At 34.1% G+C, this 18,435-nt stretch overlaps 2 protein-coding genes across 8 annotated transcripts; one reads left to right on the top strand and one right to left on the bottom strand.

Moving 5' to 3' along the window:
- Positions 1 to 18: 18 nt before the first annotated feature.
- On the bottom strand, positions 19 to 14,124 carry LOC123312880 (phosphoglucomutase-2). Of its 5 annotated transcripts, none has more exons than XM_044897440.1 (9): positions 13,983 to 14,124; positions 5,274 to 5,597; positions 3,654 to 3,822; positions 2,643 to 2,995; positions 2,380 to 2,508; positions 2,104 to 2,315; positions 1,743 to 2,041; positions 1,199 to 1,425; positions 19 to 401 (listed from the first exon to the last, which is right to left on the bottom strand). In XM_044897440.1, exons 2-9 carry the CDS (start codon positions 5,585 to 5,587, stop codon positions 299 to 301), a joined length of 1,806 nt encoding a protein of 601 aa, XP_044753375.1. In that variant the 5' UTR covers positions 5,588 to 5,597; positions 13,983 to 14,124; the 3' UTR covers positions 19 to 298. The 5 variants fall into 5 exon arrangements, with proteins under 5 accessions (XP_044753375.1, XP_044753378.1, XP_044753373.1 ...); XM_044897443.1 differs by lacking the exon at positions 13,983 to 14,124 and adding an exon at positions 8,379 to 8,509; XM_044897438.1 differs by lacking the exon at positions 13,983 to 14,124 and adding an exon at positions 8,160 to 8,314.
- Positions 6,503 to 17,919, top strand: LOC123312882 (START domain-containing protein 10-like). 3 transcript variants are annotated; one of them, XM_044897445.1, is made up of 7 exons: positions 6,503 to 6,559; positions 13,990 to 14,106; positions 15,520 to 15,712; positions 16,296 to 16,428; positions 16,964 to 17,234; positions 17,451 to 17,531; positions 17,648 to 17,919. In XM_044897445.1, the coding sequence occupies exons 1-6, from the start codon at positions 6,518 to 6,520 to the stop codon at positions 17,514 to 17,516; spliced, it is 822 nt and encodes a 273-aa protein (XP_044753380.1). In that variant the 5' UTR covers positions 6,503 to 6,517; the 3' UTR covers positions 17,517 to 17,531; positions 17,648 to 17,919. The 3 variants fall into 3 exon arrangements, with proteins under 3 accessions (XP_044753380.1, XP_044753381.1, XP_044753382.1); XM_044897447.1 differs by lacking the exon at positions 6,503 to 6,559 and adding an exon at positions 8,527 to 8,646; XM_044897446.1 differs by lacking the exon at positions 17,451 to 17,531.
- Positions 17,920 to 18,435: the final 516 nt, after the last annotated feature.

Below are 18,435 nucleotides of genomic sequence, written 5' to 3'. Positions count from 1 at the left end.
ACTGAATGAAAAGATTTGTCATTGATAATTTTTTATTGATTGAATGTAAAGAAGTATACAGTATACAGTTCCTATACGACATCCACTAGCTTACAAATTTTAGAAACATATAAAAGTAATACTCGTGAATAATATCAATAATTTCCAATAATCTAACTACACAAATTGATGCATATATCCATCGAATGAATTTATTTGAAACATAAAATGTTTTAGATGGTTGGTAAAAAATCATTTATCACAATGTTATAGGACTAAATCCCTGAATATCACTAGTAATATTTTTTGGTTTTCTTCTTTATGTTGTTCTGGAGATGAGATTTCTTCGTTCTGGTTCCAAGAATTCTTGAACAACTGCATTCACTTGTTCCGTCATAGTTGCAACTATTTTCTCTCTATCTCTATATTGAAATAAATAATTTTTTTGTTAATATGATTATACTTTTGCAAAATCTCGTATCAGTTTGAAGATAGACACTTTTCCCTGCGAGCATTTAAATCTTTTTGACATTTGATGAAAAGAAAAGTACTTTTGTGTTACTGCAGATTCTTGTTGATAGAACTGGAGGAAAAACCTGATAATATCTCAAAATTGACCAACGCACAATAAAAGTGAAAATAGAATCCAATAGAAATATTGGAATAACGATAAAGAGGTAATAAAAGGGTTCTCACATTTCATATAATAGTTGGAAGCTAGGTACTTATAAATATATAAATAAATATAAATTTTTCCTATCACTGTGATTTTTGAGAAACTGAGACATGGACTGCGGAAAAATACTATTTTACCCACGATCGTCGGAAATTGTTATTTTCCTAACAAGTGCACAAAGTATTTTTTTTTGCACGGATTAGTGGTCGGGAAATATATTATTTTTCGTACACCCGTCGGAAAAAGTATTTTTGTTGAGCGAAAACTTAATAACTTGGAATAAGGGTACAAGCTATTGTACATCCCTGCTTAGAAGAAAGTTTGTCGTATTCATGTCGATGTTCATTATATCCGTGCGGAAACTATGAGAAACAATTTTACAATTTCTCTCATAGAAACATCTTAATAGTTCGAAAAGTCAATAGTAGTATCTCATCTGTATAAATCCTTTCTCAAGCAAAGAGATGATGATGATTTTGAAGCTGTGGCTACCAAGAGATGGAGTGTCACCTCAAAATTCACTAAAAAAATTCATAAACTCACGTTTGTTCTGGTGATGCACACATTTCCGTATAATATTTGATTTTTGGTTCAGTGCCACTCGTCCTCAGGGTAACAACCAAACCATTCGTGAAGTAAAAAGTTATCATCTGACTGGAAGGATCAACAGGGAGCGTTGCCTTATTATCAGGTTGCGAATCGTCATATCCTGTTGTTAAGTCCCTGATATTCTTGATTGTATACTTTCCATTCATGACACTCTTGGGATACTGTAAAAAAATTATTAGACAGCACACCTCATCAACAAAATATCGAGGTTCTGAAAGAAATCAAGATTGTTTCAAGCGAAAGTAGTGCTGGAATTTGATATTTATAAGTTAACTTCGAGATTTAGGTGTGATTTCAACTCAGATTTCTTAAAAAATGATTATCAATAAGAAATTATTACGAATAAGAAATGGTCCTCAATGGAGTTTTCGTTGAGGAAAAATGATAAGTAGATAGTTTTTCTTGCTTGAATGTATCAGATTATCAGAACATTAGAAGAACCCATTTTCGAGTTTGCTACCAATTCTCATAACCTTACCATATTTGGTCCTACATAATTCCTTATCCTGTCGAATATTGATTTTATGACGTGGGAATAGTAGCAGATGTAGTAAGAATTCAAGGACACATGGTATCCGTAAGTGGTGTAGATTTCGTCTAGTTGATCATGCAGGGTTTTTTTCTGACTCTTCAGAAAAGTTCCCAGGGTGGTCATATGGCATGCGGCGCTAACGCCATCTTTGTCGACCACTTGTAAACCACACATATAACCAATAGCTTCTTCGAATCCAAATATGACATACTTCCCTTGTTTCGTTAGTTCCAGTGCCTTATTTCCTGAAAGAAAAACGATTTTCATCTCCCAATCCGATTTTAGGAAAAATCGTTAAAAATCTTACCTATCCACTTGAAACCAGTTAGGGTATCAACAAAATTGAACCCTTCTCTTGCTGCCATAGACTTCAGTATCATCGAGCTCACGGTGCTCGATACCATGTAGACATCTTTCATTGGAACTTTGGGGTTGTTAGATTTGAAACATTGCAACAGCCACCAGCCAAGTAGAGCACCGAGCTCATTTCCAGTGAATACTTTCCATTTTCCAGTTTTACTAAATGGAGAAGAGAATCGAAATTAACATAGTAGGAGAGCCTTGAAATTGTTCAAATACGAACCTGTCCTTTTCGGCACAGGCCATCCTATCAGCATCTGGATCATTGGCTATTATAATTGTGCTATCAATTTTTTCGGCTAGTTTGAAGGAGAGATCAAGGCAACTGGCCCCTTCCTCTGGATTGGGATACCTTAAAAATTTTAAATACAGCATATACTATGGATATAGGGTGAATAAGCTAAATAATAAATAAATAAACTCACTACAGAGACACACTCAAGAAAACATAAAAATTTCCCATTGCTCATAGACAAACTTACTTACACCACCGTTGGAAAGTCTGGATGAGGATCTTTTTGTTCTGGCGTAGCCTTGAACTGGATGTTGATGGCATCGAGAGCCTTCTTGACATAGTTGTAACCGACTCCATGCATTGGGGTGTAGGTGTACATAAGCTTGAATTTCTTATTCAGCTCCAGATGTTCTGGCAAAATACTAGCCTTTACACGTTGGGTGTAATCATGCATGACTTCCTCCAAAGGGTCGTCGATCAAGTCGTTATTTTGAATGATGTGCGTCTCCCAGGAATTTGGCCAGGGTTCCAGGGACTGTTTGATGTGCTCCTGTATGTATTTATCGTTTGGGCTCAAGATTTGGGCACCATTGGATGCGTACACCTAGAAAGAAAACACAAATGTTTTTCATGTCAATGTTTTTGACACGAGCAGCACAGGATAATTGATTCTTATGAAGGTACTCTGGGACCTTGAGGTCTACTGTGCTCCACAACAAAGCTGTTTGCACACCACTGCGCCATCTACAACCTTCTAGTTCCAGAGTTCTAATGAACTCTAGTATCTGGAAAGGTTTCAAATAGTAAAAGGTTTAAAGTCCTCACTCCTAAGAATTTCTTGTGCGAAGCATTCTTTCTGTTGGCTTGTAATGGTGGTGGATGGCGTATTTTCCAAACAACGGTTGTCAGACACTTTTCATTCAAACGGTCTTGAACTCCGATTCATTTTTAAATCAGGTCTGTTTCATGCACCCAGAAAATGGAATAGTCGATCCATTTGGATGCTATAAAGCATGAGGCAACAAGGCCCAGTTATAAGTATTTACCTAAAGATGCTTAAAGATATAGATAGGAGTGGAAGAGTTCGTTATGATATTGTCAATGATTGTCTTCCTTTTGATAGCCAAACGTCATTATCCAAGGACAATAACATGTAGCCTATACAATGAGTACATCGTATAAAGCAAAGCGATGAACGAAAATCAAAAATTGACATGTTGCAATTCAATTCAAAATACTTTCCCTACGGTCTTTCTCATTACCTTATAACCATTATCTTCCTTTGGGTTATGGGAAGCAGTGATCATGACACCAATAGCACAATTGTATTTTCTCACTGAAAATGGAACATAAGGCGTTGGTACAAGACTGCCAAATAATTTGGCTTTGTATCCAGCTTGTACGAAAATTGTGGCTGTAATTTCTGCCCATCTGTAACAGAATGTTTATTTAAAAGGTTTATTACACACAAGACCTTTCCCAATCAATGGAATTGATTGATTTGATTATCAAATTTAATCACAAGATAAGCGCTCTCGAACATATAGTATATCTTGATAATATTTGTATAATTTGAAACCTGAATTATCGAATACAAAATAGGAGTTCTCAACGATGCACTTCCTTCGGGGACTAAATTCAATCAAACAGTGAACTCCTACAACTACACCCTCATGCGGAATGCACTGATTAATTTGATGAGGTAGTTTCTTCTCAAACAGATTTCATTCTGTTGATATCTCTTTTAATTGACTCTAGAAGAATTTTGAGAACAATAATAGGCAGCTCAAAAAAAGACTCTACAGTTGTCCAAAAATTAATGCAATAAAGATGGATCACAGATTCTTGAGACAAACAGGGAGATCTCACTTTTTTATTTTTGTCCCTTTGGGATTTACAGCCCACAAAATTTCGCCATTAAAAAGAGTTTTTTTTCTTATATCTCTGAATCCGATCAAACGAAAATCATTGAATTTGTTACTCGGGAGTTATATGTTATATGAGAACGAGTTATTTAGAGCTCCTTGAAACACCTTGTACATACAGGTGATATAACCTAACCTAACTAAAAGATTTCTCTTTTTCATACAGGGTGTGAGTATTTTACTTGTACATATATTGTAACAGAAGATTCCTGGGATCAAAAAAAACATTTTTTTTCAACATTTCTTCGGTTCAGTTGAAAAAATACAGGCTGTTGAGAATCCATAAAAAAAACACAAAATTCCACCATCTTCCAGTTTCTTCATTATGACCATTGCCATGACCATATCATAAAAATACCAGAAAATCAAAGAGAATCCAACTCACTATCACTATGTTGACCATTTTGAAAAATAAGATTAAGTATACTCCATATTTAAGCCGTTTTCGGGTATTTCGATATTCAAAAATAAAAAATATCTGTGAAATTCGGAAAATTGGCTAAATGCAACTCTGTGTAAAAGACCCACAGATATGTGGTGTCAGAGCTTATTCTGAAGACAATTTTGTTTTTAGAGAGGTGGCAAGCTGATTATGGAAAATCTTAAAATGACTATATCTATTTATCTAGGCTGAATCCGAAAAAATGGTCAAGAAAAAACTTGTTGTGTTTTTTTTTACCTCAAGAGTATACTGTTAAAATATATGTACCTAGTAGTCGAATTCTCTCAGTGTTTATTTATTAATAATAGTACCATAGAATCGAAAATTCTTTCACTGAATTGGTTAGCTTCGTCCACGACCCTATCGTTTTCTTTATCGATTCAGGTACAAACCCAGAGAACTTGCTACTTTATCTTGACGTGAAGTCATCTACCAGTTAATGATCAGACACCCTGTCAAGCTCTTATCTAAACTAATTCAATAAAAAGGCCAAGAGATAACGAAAACATTTCTACCTTTTACTGTTGTGCCTTCCATCATAGCCTATGACTATTCCGTTCTTCTCGAGCAGGTTTTTCTCGTTCTTCTCCAAATGTTTCAACAACCCTTGACCTGTTTGTATAATTACTAGGTCGTTCATACCAGCATATCCCGCCTGCATTTTTCCTCTTAGCCCAGCAGTTCCAAATTTTAGTCTGTTCAAGAGCAACTTGGACAATTTTTCGTGATCATTTTCGGAGATCAAGTTCTTGATCTCTTCCAGAGTATTTTCGTTCTTATCCCACAACAGCCACTCGGCGATTTTCACTTTAAGGTCCGGATTATCCATTATTCTCTGCCTGAAACAGAAGAGAAATACTTAATTTCGAATTTTTATTTCTCGCGGCATGGCATTCACAAAATTCACCTTCACAACGGATGAGCGTATTAAATGATTTGAATCGATTCTCTAATCGCCACTAGTTGGTACTGAATTATTATCGAAACGATAATAGGATTAACATTATGAAACTTCATATCAGTTGAAAGATGTTTTCGAGGATTGTGAAATCTGAATTTATATCATATGATGAATAAGGTGTCCAGTCCAAACATGAAGAAACTAGAGAAAGACATCCATTGTTTCTGTTTGCCTTCAAAATATCAAAAACAAAAATTCATTTTTATCGCACCCCGTTGTGTCATACCTTAGTTAACAATTCGTACTATCTACTAGTATGACATACTATCTCGTTTGTTTGAATTAGGAATTCACTTTTTATAACTTATTTCACGATACAAATTATCATATGAAAATGAAATTAAGCACTAGAAAATAGATGGGCTTGTCACTAACTTGTCACAGATTTCACGAGGACATTCTCATGTAAAAAGTTTTTAAACCTTGGAATTTTTTGCTACCTCCCTGAATGATACATATATGGGTTTGAAGTAGAACCATAAAATTACATTCAAACTGATGCTATCATTTAATTACTCTAACTATCTCTTTATTTTTTTGATGGTTTGTGAAAACTGATTATTTTCGTTTTGGAAAACATTCTGAGATTAAAAATTCTCTTGTATCGCTCCGTTTGGCTTAAAACAAGTAATTTTCTGAAATATCTTATCTTATCTTGTATCGAAATATAAATATCTGAATGAAAATTGAGCCAGTTTGTTATGAAAACAGTTTGATTAATGAAATATCTACTTCACTAGGTACTAGAAATTTAAATTCCATAATCCGATTCTAATACGTCTACTTTCGTAATATAATATGAATTATCAGAACATAATTTCCAAATGCAATGAGGAAGATGTAAGTAAATAGCAGTCCCAAACTTCCCTGTGGTTACCTAACAGATAAATATTTAAACTGTTATTTTCCCATCGATTCAAAAGAAATTTCTAGCAAATTAGGGATTTCCCAAAATTATCATTTATTATTTCTTAATTACTAGCCGGTGGTGTACAGATTAATTTTGTTTCCAATCATTGTTCATGTGATGTTCTCATTGAAGAAGATAACACTAATGTATCAGTAACTGAAAAATCTGGTGCCCAAAAGTCTGATTTCAGCTTTTGTAAAATATTCAATAGATGGTGCCATGATTTGGACCATGATCTTTTCCACGAGTATTAATTGACTTTTGTAATCATATTTCAAGTTGAAGTTGTTTATTTCAAATTTTAATATCGAAAAACCTTCGTTCCAAGATGGAACTGATTTGAATTACACTCTGAGAATTCTACAGCATTTCGCAGATATCAGCATCTCAAGTGTTATTGTAGATTATCGTACTCTATTTGATTGATCAATAAAAATAACAACACTTTCGCTCACTGTAATTTTGAGATAAATCCATTTCTATTTCACTCTGAAAATTTCTTCACCCTCCCTCAGATATCAAACTCTCAAAACAAGTAATAGATAGTCATACTCTCTCTACTCTATTTGTGTCAACTTTATATTTCAACATTACTGCGAGTAAACATATTACTCTTGTTTATCACAACAATTTTGTGTCTGTTGTCATTTTAGTTTCATCAGAAGAATTCAAAATAGATTACACGTTGAACAACGAAAGAGTGATGCTTTGTTTCTGGCTATTTCTCCGATTTAAACAAAAAACAAGCATAAAAGAAATTTTATTCCAGGACTTGGCTAGACTTACAGCCATGAGAAGCACACCTCTAAGCAGATTTTCATGAAATTGAAGGAAAATTCTCCCAGATCACTCTTATTTCATTAAATGCGAACTTCATCGATTTATTTCACCCCTATCTACAGGTATCAAACCAGTTCCATACTCAACTTGTTATAGAAAAGGGCTTCATGAAAAATGTACCGTTATCAATAGTTTTTACAGATTTCATTTACGTGAGCTTTTCGTGATTCACTATCCTGTTCATTTTTTAATTTATGCACCTACCCTTATATCGAGTAACCGGTTGCTTTGAAGCGGAATGAAGGAAACATCATCAGGGTTTTCCTGTGGATTCAGGTGTCACAAATGTTAATTGTTCAAAGAGTGTAATCTAGTGATGGAACGCTAGCTCTTAAATAGTCTCAAATGGTCTTTTTTACAAGAGACTGTTCCCTTGGTAAACGAAGTTTCTCTTCTAGATCCCTGCAGATACTATGAACCCAATAATTCCTAAAAGATTTGTACAAGTCTTCTGGTGAATTAATGACGAAAAATATTTCTTTTAGGTAGAAAAGTTCTGATCAATAATGAGCCCAAATCAATGACTATAATTGATCTATCTGCGGAGACTGGTTATTAATCAATGCCTGGGGTTTAATAACTGCTTTGTTTATCCTGCCATATTTGTTTTGGGAGCCTTATCAGAACAGAAATAATCGCATTCATTTACTGCCGCACCAGGTAATTAATTCAACGTAAAATCTCTCTCACCTCTGCCCATCTATCCAATACTTTATGGACCTTCCAATCTCGGAATTCAAATAGAGGACCGCAGTCTTATAAAAGGACATTTTCACAGCCGATTTTACCCCATCAAATTTCGTCCATTTCCGACGGTTTATTGCCGATCTGATCGAGGCCAATCAATCTGTCAATTGACGTCGATACGTCATTTTCGATCTGATGTTCGATTCGTAAAAGTTCACTTACGGGAGTCGGTCTGGTTCTCTTTCAGTGAAATTCAGAGGTTCCGAGGTGGTGGTCTGGTAATGGCAACGCTCAGATGCGTTGCTTTCAGTACGAGCGACAAGACACGACTCAATCTTATCGGCGTTTTTTAAACTGATTTTGTGCGCGCAACTTTTCGAAAATTCATCGCATAAACGCGGACCAGGTTGGGAAATCGAAACGAGAAAGTCTCTGTGAAATTGTGGCGGAATTTTGTTGTTAATTCGTTAGCACTGGCCTGTTGACTTATGTGAGTATTTTTCTATTTGATTCTGCGATGTATTTCTTATCGTCGTTATGAACTGATGGAAATTACAACGAAAATTTTGGTCGAGCAAGGTTCGAACCTGCGAGCTCTGCGTTATAACGTGACGTAAACCAATCATAACATGTGCAAGTGAGGTATGCACATGCTTTAAAAATTTTATTGCTGGAAAATTGATTGGTCTGAAGTCGTGCAATGAAAATTCACCCATTAACTAGTATTCTACAAACGTATATCGAAATACCAAAGCTACAGCTGCAAAATATGATTTCAATCCTTCAAAATCAGACTAGCTGGGAGGATTGTTGTAGTGTAGTGAAGTTTCGGAAGAAAATTGTTTTTCTTGCCTATTCGATAGTTCATTATTGAATTCTAAAAACCAAAAACATTTTCCTAAAAGATTCCAACTTTTCATTCAATATTCACAACATCTAAAGATAGACAGTGAATGTATGTCTGATTTTCTGAATGACGGTCATGCTTGTTTCGTTATCGAAAATTATTGAAGATTGTCGTCATTTTTGTTGCACTATCGCTGAATGGGAGTGGAGAAAATATTTCAAGAGTTGTTTGATTTGAAATGCAGTTTTATTTGGGACATATTTCGATTCGTATGTGTCTAAAATGTTTTTTTACGTTTCATTCTTCAATTTTCAACGTTTAAAATAAGTTAGTCTGAACACAAAAACTCTAAAGTATCCGCGGAGATGATAAGCCAAATCTTAATTGGCTTTACCGGTCACTACGTAGTTTTTCCTTGTCTCAAATGAAAATGCTTCACCTAAAATAATCTGGGAATGTGCTATCGTGCTTTCTCCATATTTGAGAAGTAATTGTCGAACGATTTTATCATTTTACACTCAATATCCTCTCGAGCACCTCTAGAAAGTAAGACTACGAGGATATCTAATTAAAAAAATTTGGAAAATGTTGCTTTTCTTAATGAACACTTAACAGTTATTACTCCACTAAGTTTTCAACTCTCTAAATATTCATCGAGATCGTAATTTTTCCAGGAAATAACTAGTGAAGCATAAGTTCTATTCAATTTCATCGGACAGAAAGTGTGAAGAAAAATTCGCGCTTCTATGTGGCAACCATTATTTCCTGGGTTAATCTAAGAATCGTTTCGTGTCGGAAAAGTTGGAATTCTCAGACACAATCGAAACTCGATTACACATGTTGAATTATCTGTCTATTTCGCTTGGTCGGTCATGTAATACATTTGTAATAATTCTAGACTTAGGGTCAACGGCTTGAACTGATAAAATAATCGTAAAATGGTAAACCTAATTTTCATTTGTCTTGTACTTTATAAATAAACGTCGATTCAAAAGGTTTTTGTACAAGATGATTGATTACTTATGAATGTAGCTGGTACTAACTGCATTCTGGAATGCTTGAGAATTATTTATAGATACCCCTCATAATTTTCTCGAGTGGTTCAGATTTTACCTATTCATTCTGGATCAACAGCATTGAATCTTTATTGGTATATAGCTTCCAATATACTCAGTCTTTATTCTCTTTTTTGGGAGAATGCTTCAGTTTTAAGAATTCCTAACATACCTTTCCAATTTCAGGTAGTAATATAGGACGGTACCTGTATTCAGGATCATGGCATAAATAAGTATCATTCGACTTTTCAACACAATGCCGAGATAATTCTCAACTTTTTTCCCTCTTTCCTAATTAATGAAATGTGAATCCTTGAAGAGCTCTAAAGAGCGCTGAAGAATATTCCTGCTTGATTTTCCGTGAAAATAAATTCATTAGGGGACTAAAGAATTACGTATTCAAATAGGTCTAGAACATTTATCATTTTGAAAATAAACAACTCATTTTATGGATGAAGCAGCTTTATTATTGATCGCAAAAAATGTCTTCTCGTATATAAAATCTATTTTTATTGATTTTTTTTGCAGATTAACCTGACTATTCATATTGAGGACAATTTTTTTCATTGACAAAAAATTTATTCTTTCAGTCTCCAACTCGAAAATACATCTGAAACAGAAAAAGGAGAAAGAATAGTCAAATATTATTATAGTTCTTATTGAATTGATCTGAAAATTATTTCTTAACATGGAAAACTAGACCATAAATAGGTAATCATTTTATACATAACATCCTCTTCTGATGCAGTGTAAGGAACATCACTATCACTACCTTTTGCCGATTCAAAAATCACTCTTGTCGGTGTAAATTCCCGCAATGATGAAATTCATAATGTTCAAAAGCTTGCTCACAGATTAGAGAATGTTAGTGAATCTAACTTACAGCGGGTTTCATAAAACTTTGATTGTCCGATCAACGATTTGACAGTCGCCCGATTTCTTAAACCAAATCACTGAAACCTTTTCATTTCTGAATATATTGAAGAAGCAGCAATTGAGAATAATTAATAGATGTATAAACATCATAATTTGATGGGAGAATGATATTCTGAATGATCATGACTGAATTATCGATTGAAAACAATTTGACGTCTATTCGTCAATCAAGCGTTGATTCCTTGATCAAGCTTCATGAAACGTGGGGTTAGTCTATTAGAAATAATAGACCTTGTAGTCCTAGTAGAAAACAGAGTTTCTCTAAGGAATATCTAGATAATTTGCCCTGGTTTTATCAATCAAGCGAATTTTTGATTAGATTTCATTCCCATCCCCTCATTGGTTGATGCACATTCAGTTTTTTAACTTTTAAAGTTTCAAGCTATCAAAGAAAATATCGCAGTTTCAAAGAAATATTCCACAAAGTAATATACACCTACTCAACGGAATATTTCGCCATGCCATTCATTAGAAAATGCAACATAAAATCATTAATTACCTACACTGATAACGTTGAAGCTGACTGTTTTACTCAAATTCAGTAGGTATTTCAATATTTCAATTTATCGATATGAATGATGGGTGAACTTTCAGAATCGAAAAACAATTCATCACCCCTCATAAAGTTCATGAACTTATGGAGTAGTAGAAAAAATGGAGCTAGAATACGCTTTTATAGCTGGAATTTTCATTACCGAATACATGAGCAGTGAAGCAAATATTCCATGCAGTAAAAATGCATTGAATGCGTCTACTCTTTCAACATCTGAAACACAAGGAATGAAAATAAATCGCTCGTAGAAATTGCTTCTTCGTTAGTTTTACACTATTCGTCAGTAACGATTTTTCAAACACTGCAAGAGAAATTAACTCTACGAATGAGTGAAACACCTTCCTCAAACAATACATTAAAAACTTCAAAGTTATTCTTTCGAAAGCCTCTAATTCTACATACTCTGGATTTTCACAAGATATGGCAATATGGAAAGTGTGGAAAACATTTCAGCTTTGGTCGCGTTGTTGAAGTTGTTATTTGTCTTCAGTCAATTTTAAATTTGATCTCTTTTTACATGTGTGGTTGAAACAAACTCTATCTCAGTGGTAGCCAGCCCTGCACAAGTGGAAATACATGACCGAAACGTTAGCATTAGTTGAACTTAGTTTTTTGACAAACCACTGCCTTGTATTCAGTGAGATGTGATCCAGATGTCTATTCGGAAAAATGACAAAAAAATTTCCGAATAAAAAGCTTCCGAGAAAATACTTTTGAAGATTTATTGTCTGATGACGGATCAATAAAGGCTCTGAAACGTTGCAGTCATCATATTATTCTCTAGACAATATTGTATCGAAAAAAATGCGTATGACACAGAGTGTATGTACAGGGTGCCCGCTCCATGTAGCAGCGGTCGATTCCTCTAATTCTATTAACTTAACAAAAAAGAGTTTCAAATAAAACTTTCCTCTTTTTAAGTACAGCATCTCCTTGAATTATTTAGAACTATACAGAGTGTTTCGTTTCTTCTGCACAGCTATCAACTTCGTTATTTTAAATGGATCACCCTATATATTTCTACAGTTTTAAATTCCATGTTAAATTTGAATATAAGTTTGAAAACACAACTGTGTCTGAATTCCTAACGGTTTTCGAGAAATTTATCTTTTTATTAATATTTTGACAATTTGAGGTACTTACGTAAAGGACTATAGCTCCGTCCCTATTCTATGTATTTGATTCAAATTTGAACTGTATCTAGTCAATAAATAATACACAAAAAAATTTTTTTTTAATAACCATATTATATAGAGGGTTCACGAAAACGTAGATCCATTATCAAAACAGAAATTCATCAGAATCTTAATTTTTTTGAATGGCAACCCATATTTTTTTCTGTTTGCTATTTAAATATTTGTCGTTCTCTTTAAGTTGTTTCAAATAACAACAGTAAAAAAATATGGGTTGCCATTTGAAAAAATGAAGATTTTGCTGAATTTCTGTTTTGATAATGGTTCTACGTTTTCGTGAACCCTGTATACAATATGGTTTTTATAAAAAGAATTTTTAGTTCACCATTTATTGACTAGACACAGTCCAAATTTGAATCAATTACATAAAATTGGGACGGAGCTATAGTCCTTTATGTAAGTACCTCAAACTATCAAAATATTAATAAAAAGTCAAATTTCTCGAAAACCGTTAGAATTCAGACATAGTTGTTTCATCAAACTTATATTGAAATTTAATAAGGAATTCAAAAATGTAAAAATATATAGGGTGTTCCATTTGAAATAACGAAGTTGATAGCCGTGCAAAAAAAACGAAACACTTTGTATAGTTCTAAATAATTTTAGGAGATGCTCTACTCGAAAAGAGGAAAGTTTTATTTGAAACTCTCTTTTGTAAAGTTGATAGAATTAGAGTAATCGACCGCTGCCCCATGGCGCGGACACCCTGTATAACTTTGAAGGTGGAAACATCTTCTATAGGTAATTTAAAAGGCAAACATTAAAGAGTACTCGATGCCAAAGGATCATTTTCAGACATAATGAACCAACCATAAGATTCAAAATAAAAGTTACATGCAGTATGCATGATACGATTTTCTGGATTTCTGGGAAAAGGTACATAATTCCCAACACCCACCACTAGTAAATTCCATTTCCTGAACATTGGTTCACTTGGAAGAAAAACTTGGTGAACACCTCTTCATTTACAACATGCGACTGAACAGACCAAACAATTTTCCTCGAAAAACCATCGCGCATCCAAACCGAGGAACCCCAACCGCCTCCATTCATAAATCGATAGCGATATCCTGGTGTGATATAAACACAACAGCACATCGCAGTGACCCAATAATCGTATACAATGATAGCGAAGTCATTTACGATTGAAAAATGAGGGAGGACATTGTTTCGTCGCCCCAATATCACTCCCTCGCCCCCAAGACCATACCGCTGCCTATCTACCATGAATTCTCACCATACCTTTCAGGAAATGAAGATCGGGGAGGTTAAAATTGCGGAGGACAGCGACTTCCTGATCCTGAAGAGCCTAATAGACGACCATTCGAACTGGAAACTGGCTTACGAGAAGGCGAATCACACTAAGGTAATCGTTACTGTTTTCTTTTAATGTTTTAGGTTAGGGAACAGGATAGGTTAGGTCTTGGTTGTCGTGGATAGTGCGATCGAACGAACATCTTCGGGCAATTCCGGGTGTGGCAAGCAGATTGAGGTTATATCAGCCTTTGCCATCAACATAAAAGTCCACCATTGGCGGTGCACGAGAGAGGCAATATATGTTCAATGATCGAAGCTGTACCATGTAATTCTATCTTATTTTTTCCAAAATTATGAAATAATTCAATCAAGGGTAGGATCTTCCACACCATACCTACATTAAAACTGGCTGAACCCCTCGATTTCAAGTGTACAACATAATTTACCCTTAGCTTAGAGCTTCTAAAAATACACAACCTTCAACTTGATTAAAATAGTTGCAGAAAATGTTTGCAACAAGGAAATATTTCTTATAGCATCCACCACTGATTGGAGCAATGAATGCGTAACAAGCAATTTTTCCTTCTGTAGTAAAATTGGGGTGATAGAGCTCCACCACTGGTTGCCCCATGCCCCCATGCCCACCAAACCAGCCTTCTCGAACCACCCTTGATATAAATAGAACTTCCATTATAATTTGTCGAATAAATTCAGTGTTCCCACACTGGAAATTTTCCCTCTACACCCCTGAGTAACATGGACAGAATTTTCCCATTTGACTTTCATAAATATTCATTAGATCTATAAACAACACACTTCGTACACAAACTATTATTCAAATGCAATTATATAGGATAAGTCTCTGACTCGTACAAATTTTTAACAATAAATTCTCGAGGTCAAAAGAAACATCACCTTTACCATTTTTTCCGAATCGGCTTGAAAGTTACAGGTTGTTGAAACACCATGAAAAAATATTATTTTTAGTTCTACAAAAACGTTAATCAGATGAGATTAATTCGGGAATATAGTTTGTCATTTATTTCATGAATCTTTTTCGAACCGAGATATCACCCACGTTTTCCAGTTTCCTCATTATAAACATTACGTACCATCAAAATACCAAAAATTCAAAGAACCCAACTCCTCAAACTTTGTTGGACGCTGTCTGATGAATATTTGAATGTTTTGTAAAATAAGAGTATTTTCCATATTTTCTCGTATGATGCGCTGTTTTCGAGTAATTTGATGTTTAAAAATTGAAAAGTATCTGTGAAATTCGAAAAATTTGGTTCTTTGGCTGAATACAACTCTGTTTAAAAGATCCACAGATGTGTACTGTCACAGACTCAGCTTAAATAGTTATTCTGAAGGTAACTTTGTTTTCCACACAGTTCATTATGAAAAAATTATATGAGAAAAAAATGTTTCTTCTGTCCCCAAGATTCTTCTGTTGAAATATTTGTACGAGGCAAAGTCTCTCCCTGTATACAGGGTTATAAACAAGAACATTTATTTATAGGTATGGACTCAACAAACGGAAAATTGTAATTTCAAAATGGTTAAAATTCACACAATTTTCGAACACATTTCTGCGAACACAATGTTCGATGTGCTCCATGATCCAGATTACAGAAGAGAATGGGACGAACACATGATATCATCTGAAGAAATTGGATATCTAAATCCCAACAATGATGTGGGCTATTATGCACGTAAGAAAGATCCCTTTTTCATAATGCAATCTTCTAGTTAAGCACGAAATAAAATAGCTACCAAACGAATGGAGATGAAATTCTTATATGCATATTCAGAAAAATATGCACTGAGAGAAAAATGAAAATTTTTCTGAATTAAAAAAATTTAACTTTCGCTCGAAATACTGTTGTGGATTTTGGACATCGTGAATCATAGTAGAAAAACATTGAAGCAAGCAAAGCCTCAAATAAAAAAGCCGAAAACAAATTTGATTTTTGACCAAATCACTGAAGAAGAGTTAAATATTCTCCATATCAAAATGATCATCAGATTCTATCATTAATTAAAATAGTGATATTTCATTTCTATTCTTCTTATTTCCTTCTCACTCATTTATGGAAGAAAGAGTTGAAGAAAACTTGAATTTACAAATAATATGCGTTAAATTTTCATGGAAATTGAAATTCATTCAAATGGTCAACGAAAAAAAATGCTAAGAAAAATTTAATGATAAATTCTTCCATGTTTGAAAAGTTTCATTTATTTTCCAACATGAATCTAGAGTATTTCTGTAACGAATGCACCTCGTTTTTATTTCAGTTTCTTGTCCAACTCCAGTAAAAAACAGGGATTTTGTTCTGCAGAGGTCGTGGTTGGATATGGGCAATGAGAAACTTATGTTCAACCATTCAGTAGAACACAAAGATTTCCCTCCTAGGAAAGGATTTATTAGGTAGGTGAATTCCTCATCGTTATTCTGACCATAATTGGTTCATGTGCTTCATTCGAGAAAAGTTTTCTATTGTATTTTTCATAATAATATTGACTTATTGAAATAAAAAAAGATCTCGCTTGAAATCATGATATTGAAACTAAAAACGTAAAAAATTAAACAATTTCGTCAACACCTTAATCCGTGTGAGATATTTCTCGATATAATCCAAAAGTTTTGAGGGAGAATTTGTAAAATGGAGCTGAAAACTATACTGAGTGATGAGTGACCTCTTTAATCCATCCAAATAATTGTATTTCGAGATGACGATGTAGATTTTCTCTGTCGAATTATGTATTGTTTTTTTTTTCATTTTCAATCCGAATATTTCATGATCGAAATCAAATTTGGTTAATTTTTTGAAATACAGTTTGTTGAGAGTTTATTATTAGACCAATTCGATTATACTACCACTGTTGCCCAAAAAATATCACCCGAAAACATTGTCTACTCATTTTGCTACGAAAGGGATAAATTTTATGACAATTTTTTTTAGGGCTACTTCACACCTCACCGGTTTCGTGATACGGACCATGGACAACGGCTGCTCTTTCGGCTATGTCACACAAACAGATCCCCGAGGAAAGCTACCCCCTTGGTTGGTCGACAAAATCACGAAAAAATTCGCACCAAAAATGATAACCAAACTGAAGAAGGCCGCTGAGAATTACGAACAATGGAAATTGAACCAGAAGAACCCGGATTTCAAGCCTTGGGTGTACCCAGAATTGACTGTCGAATATAAGAAGAGGGTCCAAGTAGAAGATGTAAGTTTCGCGAGATTACAACGGGGAGATTATTGTTTTTTTTTGTCCTTTCGATTTTGATTCGAGTGGGATTAAATCAGGGGGAAAAGCATTGAAAAGTCAATAATTAGGATCCGTATAGTTAAGCACCCTGTATATGTACTGAAAATTCAATTACTTCATTGTGATCTCTGTATATCTTTTCAAAATATTCACATATTCTTTTACATCTTTTAGAAGTCTTTAAAGAGACACAAGATATATACGTTCATTGACTCAGAAGTGTTGCTGTTTCAAAATTAATTGCCTGTTTTTAACGTAAGTAATGACACACATTCCAGAATCGTTTTACCTCCAGATATTTTATTTTTTGTGTATTTTTTCGCGAAAATAGAAAGGATGAAATTTTTAATTATGTTTCAATTTTGTTCCAGTGCCATTTGAAATGCAACCAAATAATAAGCGAAGAACCTGAAGACGACTGAAAACTTGGATTACCATTCACGGTTAAAACTCACAGCTCAAAAGGCCAAGACAAATTTCCCGCATAAGAACACCAACAACGTATTTTCTAGTATTCGAATTACATTTCTAGTCTCTTATTGTAATATATAAAGTATTATCACGAGAAAGTATTGTAAGTGTTGTGAATTTTTTATGAAAAAATCTTTACGAATGCAAGAAAAATGATAGAATACTCAACAAAGGGTGTGTTCACTTTTTCAACAAGGAACCATGTATACATTCATTGAGAGATCGTCAAAACTATTTCATAATTGTTTCATTTTGCTGGAATTATAAATATCGAAATTATCGATAATACCAAAAGTATATGCATTCTTCAATTCTTATCTTTGCTTACATTATAAAATTCCCCAAATGTCAAAAAGAAAAGTCTACTGGATCATCTTCTGGAATAAGTAGTTGGTGATGCACTCAAATACCTAATTTATTTCTGTAAAAAAAGAAATAATGCAGAACCCAGGCTGTGTTGTAGGTGAAGATTCATTGGATGGCAATGTTCAATCTACAGGCTGTCCCGTAATCAATGGATAATCCTGAAACACCTTCTAGAGTAGCTTCTTCTTCTCTAGAAACTAGAAGAGCTAGAGCAAAACCGATGACTCTCTTACGATCCTTCGTTTTTGAGTTACTAGCAAAAATTTTGATTTTAACAATCTTCAAAAGTTCTCATAAGTTGTTTGTCCTTGAAGTTACAGAC

This window comes from Coccinella septempunctata, chromosome 5, assembly GCF_907165205.1.
Source record: "Coccinella septempunctata chromosome 5, icCocSept1.1, whole genome shotgun sequence".
NCBI lineage: Eukaryota > Metazoa > Arthropoda > Insecta > Coleoptera > Coccinellidae > Coccinella > Coccinella septempunctata.
Note: the sequence above shows the minus strand (reverse complement) of the source record. Positions and strands in the feature narration are given on the sequence as shown.

Bases quoted from the DNA above. Each gene is read 5' to 3' on its own strand.
- LOC123312880 (XM_044897438.1), bottom strand. From the start codon at position 8,239: ATGTCCTTTTATAAGACTGCGGTCCTCTATTTGAATTCCGAGATTGGA. The intron at 1,426-1,742 runs GTAAGGTTATGA...ATTTTTTTACAG, and splicing joins ATTATGTAGGACCAAATATG to TATCCCAAGAGTGTCATGAA. The intron at 402-1,198 runs GTGAGTTTATGA...ATTTCAATATAG, and splicing joins TGTGCATCACCAGAACAAAC to AGATAGAGAGAAAATAGTTG.
- LOC123312882 (XM_044897445.1), top strand. From the start codon at position 6,518: ATGAATTATCAGAACATAATTTCCAAATGCAATGAGGAAGAT. The intron at 6,560-13,989 runs GTAAGTAAATAG...CATACCTTTCAG, and splicing joins CCAAATGCAATGAGGAAGAT to GAAATGAAGATCGGGGAGGT. The intron at 14,107-15,519 runs GTAATCGTTACT...ATTTATTTATAG, and splicing joins AGAAGGCGAATCACACTAAG to GTATGGACTCAACAAACGGA.